At 51.2% G+C, this 7,841-nt stretch overlaps 1 protein-coding gene across 4 annotated transcripts in view; it reads right to left on the bottom strand.

The window, feature by feature from the left end:
* RPUSD3 (RNA pseudouridine synthase D3) overlaps window positions 1–7,459 on the bottom strand; it is a 29,369-nt gene extending 21,910 nt beyond the window's left edge. Inside the window, exons 1-9 of one of the 4 annotated variants that reach the window (XM_017501533.2) lie at window positions 7,316–7,459; window positions 6,892–7,028; window positions 5,701–5,745; window positions 5,491–5,590; window positions 4,230–4,337; window positions 4,064–4,148; window positions 3,712–3,835; window positions 2,623–2,762; window positions 1,283–1,763 (exon numbers count right to left, since the gene is read on the bottom strand). In XM_017501533.2, the coding sequence (XP_017357022.1) occupies window positions 1,572–1,763; window positions 2,623–2,762; window positions 3,712–3,835; window positions 4,064–4,148; window positions 4,230–4,337; window positions 5,491–5,590; window positions 5,701–5,745; window positions 6,892–7,028; window positions 7,316–7,431 (1,047 nt within the window). In that variant the 5' untranslated portion in view covers window positions 7,432–7,459 and the 3' untranslated portion in view covers window positions 1,283–1,571. Of the gene's footprint in view, window positions 1–1,282; window positions 1,764–2,622; window positions 2,763–3,711; window positions 3,836–4,063; window positions 4,149–4,229; window positions 4,338–5,490; window positions 5,591–5,700; window positions 5,746–6,891; window positions 7,029–7,315 lie in introns of those variants that run through there. The other 3 variants (XM_037728866.1, XM_037728868.1, XM_037728867.1) reach the window with 3 other exon arrangements.
* Between the last annotated feature and the right edge of the window lie 382 nt (window positions 7,460–7,841).

Here is a 7,841-nt window from a genome sequence, read left to right as displayed (position 1 = left end):
ACTCCCACCTCTGCCTCCTGAGTAGCTGGGACTACAGGCAAATGCCACCATGCCTGGCTAATTTTTAATTTTTAATCTTTAATTTTCTTTTTAGTAGAGACAGGATTTCACTATGTTCACCAGGCTGGTCTCGAACTCCTGAGCTTGGGTGATCCACCTGCTTTGGCCTCCCAAAGTGCTGGGATTACAGGCATGAGCCACCACTTCCAGCCCTGAGACAGTCTCACTATCACCCAGGCTAGAGTGCAGTGGCGCCATCTCATAATCACTACAACCTCCAATTCCCAAGTTCAAGTGATTCTCATGCATCAGCCTCCCTAGTAGCTGCGATTACAGGCCCTGCCACTGTGCCTAGCTAATTTTGTATTTTTAATAGAGACGGGTTTCACTATGTTGGCCAGGCTGGTCTTGAACTGCTGACTTCAAGGGATCTGCCCATCTCAGCCTCCCAAAGTGCTGGGATTACAGACAGGAGCCACAACACCCAGCCAAAGTTTTTTAATAAGATTAAAAAGTTCTGGGCTGCATGGTGGCTCACACCTCTAATCCCAGCACTTTGGGAGGCCAAGGTGGGAGGATTGCCTGAGCTCAGGAGTTCAAGACCAGCCTGGCAACATGGTGAAACCTTGTCTCTACTAAAATATAAAAAATTAGCCGGGCGTGGCGGTGTGCACTAGTCCCAGCTACTCGGGAGGTGGAGGCAGGAGAATTACAAGAACCTGGGAGGTGGAGGTTGCAATGAGCTGAGATCATGCCACTGCACTCCAGCCTGGGCAACAGAGTGAGACTCCATCTCAAAAAAAAAAAAAAGTTCTGGATATGGATGGTGGTACTGCTTGCACAACAGTGTGAGTACACTAAATGCCACAGAACTGTACACTTAAAATGGCTAAAATGGTAAATTTTATTTTGAGGCAGGGTCTTACTCTGTGGCCCAGGTTGGAGTGAGGTGGCATGGTGCAATCTCAGCTCACTGCAACTTCTGAATCCCTGGCTCAGGTGATCCCCCCAAGTAGCTGGAACTACAGGCATGTGCCACCATGCCCAACTCATTTTTCTATTTTTAGTAGAGTGGGGGTTTCGCCATGTTGCCCAAGCTGGTCTCAAACTCCTGGGCTCAAGTGATCTGCCCTCCTTGGCCTTCCAAAGTGCTGGGATTACAGGTGTGAGCCACTGCCCCTGGCCAAGATGGTAGTATTTTAACACACACACACACACACACACTCTCTCTCTCTCTCTCTCTCTCTCTCTAACATCTCCCAGCCACGATCACATAGTCAACTCAGCAGAAAGCAAGGTCCATAATAAACATTTACTTTCTTAGCAAATCTTTAAAACCATAACATGAGGTAGGAACTTTTATTATCACAAATCCAAAGAGGTCAAATTACTTGCCCAATGCCACACAGCAAGCAAGTGGCCTGTCCAGGATATGATCTTGGGTTGGTCTGACTGCAGAGCCCAGGATTAAACCTGACTGCATGTTAAGCACTGACCTCATTCTCCTTGGGCCTGGCTGGAGGCCCCACCCTTACTTTATATGTGTGTGAGGGGTCAGGGACAGAGGAGGACTATTGTAAGTAGAGCCCCAAGCACTGTAGGGTCCTGGAGAAATAAGGGGGCAGGGGTGCCAGGAGCTCGATGGGGGTGTCCCTGGCCCTGGTGCCTGGGAGGAGGAGCCGATGTAGGTGGAGGTGCAAGGGCAGCTGGGCAGCCTGGGAGGGGGTCAGGTGGAGGCGTCTGAGGAGGGCTTCATCCAGGACCTGGAATGGGAGAGGCATGTTGTGTTCAGCCCCACACGTTCCAAGCAGCTGAGTACCCAGCTCTAAGGGAAATGGGAGTAAGGCAAGTGCTTCCTCCATTCCTCCCTGCTCTGCAGCTGTTAATCATTTCCTCTTTGCACAAAGACGTGCACATTCACACAGGCACTCACACTGCAGCAGAGACTGGCTAAGGGGTCACCCAATCAGTTTCTTCCTAGGCACAGCTCAACAGCGTTTCCCAGCCCTCTCGCAGCTTGGTGAGACATAAGTGAGCTCTAGACAATGGAACGTACGTGGCAGTATGTATGCCATGAATCTGGAAACCATCATTCTCAGCAAACTGACACAAGAACAGAAAACCAAACGCCGCATGTTCTCACTCATAAGTGGGTGTTGAACAATGAGAACACATGGACATGGGAACATCACACACTGGGGTCTGTTGGGGGGTGGGGAGGCCAGGGGAGTGACAGCAGGGGGTGGGGAAATTGGGAAGCGATAACATTAGGAGACATACCTAATGTAGGTGACGGGGGGGTGGAGGCAGCAAACCACCATGGCATGTGTATACCTACGTAACAATCCTGCAAGATCTGCACATGTACCCCAGAATTTAAACTATGAAAAAAAATCAGCTACTTCAACTCCCTTATTGAACAGATGGACAGAATGAAGCCCAAGAGAGCAGGTGTTTCTTGCCCAAGGCCACACAGCAAGATGTGGGTACAGAGAGAGCCTTGGGAGCCAAATGGGCTGCCTCTCCATAGTTGCAAGCTACACAGCTAAGGTCTGGAGATGCTGCCCATGCTCCCCTCTCCCTCTACCTCCCAGAAAGCAGCAGGCAGGTGGGCTGGAGTACCTGTGTTTTGCGCTTGGTGCTCTCAGATGGCAGCAGAAATCGCTGGCCCAGGACAGTGCCCACACGGGCAGAGTACGTGTGGTCCCCAAGCACAGGGCAGAGCTGTAGTACCATGTGCACCTGCAGTTGACTGGAGAACACTGAGCAAGAGGAGAGCCAGGAGAGACGGTGGGCAGCTGCTCCTTCTGTCCGACCAGTATTGCCCCTCCCCCTGTCCTTTGGAAACACCACCCCCTTTCTCAGACCATATGGTTTCAGTGAGGTTGGTACTATCACTTCTGCATCCAGAAAGGGACATACAACAGGTCAGGACGATCACAGCTGTCAATCTGCCTGGCTGTGGGATCCACTCATGATGAGATGCAACCCTAATTGTTGAAGCCACTGGGCATAAGGCCTGCTCTTTGCTGCTGGGTGCTAGCCTGGAGCTGCCTCCTCCAGCTGGGCCTAGTCACATACACCTCTGGGGGCCATTAAATGCTCAGGCTGCTATTGATATCACCACTATCTCCCCAGCCCCTTGCCTCCCTGAGCTTAATGCATCTTTTTTTTTTTTTTTGAGATGGAGTTTCGCTCTGTCTCCCAGGCTAGAGTATAATGGCGCAATCTTGGCTCACTGCAACCTTCATCTCCTGGGTTCAAGTGATTCTTCTACCTCAGCCTCCCAAGTAGCTAGGACTACAGGTACATACTACCACCCCCAGATAATTTTTGTATTTTTAATAGAGACGGGGTTTCACTATGTTAGCCAGGCTGGTCTTGAACTCCTAACCTCAAGTGATCTGTCTGCCTCAGCCTATCAAAGTGTTGGCATTATAGCCACTGCACCTGGCTCCAGTGCAGTGGTGTGATCTTGGCTCACTGCAACATCTGCTGCTTGGGTTTAATCAATTCTCCTGCCTCAGCCTCCTGAGGAGCTGGGATTATAGGGGCCTGCCACCACACCTGGCTACTTTTTGTAATTTTTAGTAGAGATGGGGTTTCACTATCTTGACGGGGCTGGTCTTGAACTCCTGAGCTTGTGATCCACCAGCTTCAGCCTCCCAAATCAAGTGCAGTTTTAAAGGCTGGCTGGTGTGCCAGACCTACCTGTCAGCGGCTGCAGCTGGACCAGGGCACAGCCAGAGCCTGTAGCCAACACACGAAAGTGGCTGAGAGTCTTCTTGACACCTTCCAGGATGTCCTTTCGGGATGGGGTCTTCACTGGAACTGACTGTAGTGCCAGCCAAGAGGGAACAAACATTACACAGGCCTGGCAGCTATACCCAGACCCTCCCTGCTTCCAACAGACTCTGGGCAGGGCCCCAGCATAGGCAGTGGTCACTGCCTGTTTTAGGGGACAGGAGAGCCAGCCATCCCAAATCCATACCCCTGACTCTTCTCCGTAGGGGTACTATATCTAGAAGCATCCCTTCTCTTCCCTGCCCAGACCTGGACTCACAAGATTGACCCCATCAATGTGTTCCAGTTTCAGGGCGGTCTGGATCTTCCCCTCAGAAGTAGCTGGGATCCCATTAGTGACAGCACTGAGAAAGGGGTAGGAGGAGATCACATCATGGCTTGCTGGGACCTCCCCACGACCCTAGGAACCTCCCAGCACCTCTCACCAGTAGGTGGCTGTGGGCCTCTGGGCTCTCCGTGCATGAATGAAGAACTTCTGGAGGCGACTAGTCGTCTGGGGACAGCTGGAGAGGAGTACAAGCCCAGAGCTCTCCCTGGAGTAAGGAGACAAATCACACAAGTTAAAGTCCCTTAGACTCACCCACTAAAAAGGAGGCTCTTAGGAAGCAACACTGACCTGCTTCAGGCCAAACACTAACACCAGGACTATCACCTAGACCACCTCCTGAGAAACAAGTAACGTTTCACCTTGTTTGATATGATAACAAGACTATGTAGCTTAATGTGGATCTCATTTCGCCCTGGCCCCCAGGGAGCTCAGAGCCAAATATCATAACCAATGTCCACCATGTGCCAGAACTCTTCTAGAAATTCTGCATATATTAGCTCTTAAGTTCCCCACAAAAAAGCTCGTGAGTTTGTGGAACTACAGAAATATTTCATCTCAAGTACCATCTTTGATGGCAGTTAGAGGAAAGGGTATCATGGATCCACTAGCAATGCCTACCACAAGTATGGAGAAGTGACTGCACATTGAGCATGGGTATTATTTCCTTGACTTTACAATTAGGAGAACTAAGGCTCAGGGAGGGTGCTTTTTTGTTTTTTGAGACAGGGTCTCACTCTAGTTGCTCAGGCTGGAGTACAGTGGCGGGATCTCAGCTCACTGCAGCCATCATCTTCTAAGCTCAGGTGATTCTCCCACCTCAGCCACCCGAGTAGCTGGGACTACAGGCATGTGCCACTATGCCCAGCTAGTTTTTTGTGTATTTTTAGTAGTTTTTGCACATTGCCCAGGCTGGTCTTGAACTCCTGGACTCAAGCAATCCTCCTACCTCCGCCTCCCGAAGTCCCAACAATTACAGGTGTGAACCACCGTGCCTGGCCTCAGGGAAGGTTTTGTTCTTGCTGTTGTTTTTCCAGAGATGGGGTCTATTTTGCCCAGGCTGGTCTTGAACTCCTGGGCTCAAGTGATCCTCCTGCCTTGGCCTCCTAAAGTGCTGGGATTACAGGCATAAGTCACTGTGTCCAGCTTCAGGGAGGTATCATGCTTGGCCTGGTATCACACCGTCTGCACTTGAGGATTTGAATCCAGAGCCATCAGCTTCCTCTTCTTCACAGTACTTGTATCCACCTCTATGATCTCAAACCTTCCCAAGGAAAATGTCTCAGCTTACCCACAAACAGCTGTTTCCCCAACACAGACGGATGCCTGTACTCCCAGCTTCCTGTCACCCCACCACTTACTTCCCAGATGCTCGGACAACCTGGAGCTCCCGCTCCCCAAGTCCCAGGGACTGGCTCAGCTCTGGTAGCACTGAGAGCAATGTCAGCTCTCCTGGTTTTCCTGGGAAAGAGGAAAGAAAAAATACAGGAGGCCAAACCTTCACTTTTCCCACCCTCAGAGACAAGAAACTCCCTTCCACTGCATTCCCTTCCCACATCCCCTGCCCATACCTGTCACTGGAAGACCCTGTGGCTTGTTCAGTGTCACTAGAGGTCCTGAAACATACACACATGAACATCAGCAAAAGCAATGGCAACGCTTTATGCAGCACTCAGTTTCCAGAGCACTTTCTCACGCATCTTCGCACTTGGCCCTATGATGACTCTCAGACGTGAGTTATCAACCCCACCCAAACTGAACTGCATTCTGTTCCCCTGCCACCTCAGAGCCTTGGCATTTGCTGTTTCCTCTGTCCCCAAATTTCCCAGGTCTGGCTCCCTATCATCCTGGCTCAAAAGTCACATCATGGAGAAGTCCAAATCTCCAATCTAATGTCTGCCCTCCTCCTACTGTTCCTCATGATCATAAAACCCTGTTTTAGTTTATGCATAGCACTGATCACTAGTAACTTGTTCATTTATTTTCTAACATCCATTTCTCCCCTGAGAGCAGGAACCACATCTATCCTTTTCAGCACTGTATAGCCTGCCTAGAACAGTGCCTGGAACATAGCATATGTTCAAGAAATAGGGGAGAAAAGAAATAAATCACTGAACGGAGACTGAGGTTCAGAGAAATTAAGTCATTTTCCTAAAGCCACAGAGCAAGCTGATCACAGAGCCTAGATACGTCTGACTCCAAAGCCTGTGTTTTGTGTATCAATAAACAATTTTTTGGGGGGACAGAGTTTTGCTCTTGTTGCCCAAGCTGGAGTGCAGTGGCATGATCTCGGCCCACTGCAACTTCTGCCATCCAGGTTCAAGTGATTCTTCCGACTCAGCCTCCCAAGTAGCTGCGAGTATAAGCAGATACCCAGGTAATTTTTTGTATTTTTAGCAGAGACAGGGCTTCACCATGTTGACCAGGCTGGTCTTGATCTCCTGACCTCAGGTGATCCGCCCGCGTCGGCCTCCCAAATTGCTGGGATTACAGGCATGAGCCACCGCGGCCAATAAACAATAATCTAGTATAGCAGCTCCCATTACTGAGCGCCTGCTAGGTGCAAGGCATCCTAGTAATTTGCATCCTCTCCCTGCTCTTTACCGCACTTCGTCAGGGCAATTGGGTTAGGAGCGGGGAGAGGGTTCAAATTAGGTGGCTCGTCCCAGCTCATGCTGCTAGCGGGAGGCAGAAGCAGGGCTGATCCTGTGGCTTCACTGGAGAGCTCGATCGCACCCGCGGGAATCCCTCTCACCCCTCACCTTTCCGGTCCACCACGGCCGCCCGCAGCGTATCAACCAACTCCTCCCGACTGAGGTTCTTTGGCAGCAGCCCCGGGAAGGGCTGGTCCCCGAGGAGCCCCGACCGCTGGTGGGAGCCTCTGGGTTGGTTCTGATTTCTGGAAAAGGCGGGAGAAGCAACGGGAATCTTTCGGTCCCGAGGTACCGCCCAATTCCTATGTCCGCACGCCTCTTCCCAAATCCTGCGGCCTCTGACAAATGCCTCAGATGTCTGGGCTGACCTTGAAAATTCAGGTACCAACGGTCCCACTCTATAACCGAGGGCACTGAGGCTCAGAGAGGCCAAGGGGGCTGTTTTCAGGTAACATCTAACTGATCCAAATACAGCACATGCCCTCCCCCTGCCGCAGTCTTCGTCCCACAAGAGGGAGGGGATCTTAATCACCGGGCTTCGGTGCCAAACCCTGCGTCCTCCAGCGCTCCGCGGACAGCCAGGCGCTGCCGCCAGACCCAGCCCGAAACACGGCGGCCGTCCATCTCCCGAGCAACGACAGCGCGCATGTGCGTCTGGAGACGCAGCCTCACGCTCCCACCAGCGCGCTGATTGGTCAGCTTGAGTGTCAATCGGAATGGCGACCAGGAGGGACTCAGAGCCAGAGTAGGCGGGGCTTTGCCTCCGCCTAGGGAGGAAATGGAGAAATAAGTCCCTGTGCTTTGGGGAAGAGAGCGGGAGCGCACCAATTAGATCTGTTCAAAAAACCTGTCTTAGTACAAAACCTGACGCCGCTTTTGCAAAAGTTATAATGGAAAATTATGACAACGAAAGAAATCTGATCTAACCAGCCCGCAGCTTGTCTTTAACCTCCAAACCGTCCTTGGTGACTTCTGGGCTTGGGTCAAGCTAACTTTGGAAGAAATGGTAGTTCGTAGTCTAAATGATAATAGCCCTTCCCCGCAAACTAAATCGGCTT

This window comes from Cebus imitator, unplaced genomic scaffold, assembly GCF_001604975.1.
Source record: "Cebus imitator isolate Cc_AM_T3 unplaced genomic scaffold, Cebus_imitator-1.0 Scaffold281, whole genome shotgun sequence".
Classification (NCBI taxonomy): Eukaryota; Metazoa; Chordata; class Mammalia; order Primates; family Cebidae; genus Cebus; species Cebus imitator.
This window is presented reverse-complemented; position numbering and strand designations above follow the sequence as displayed.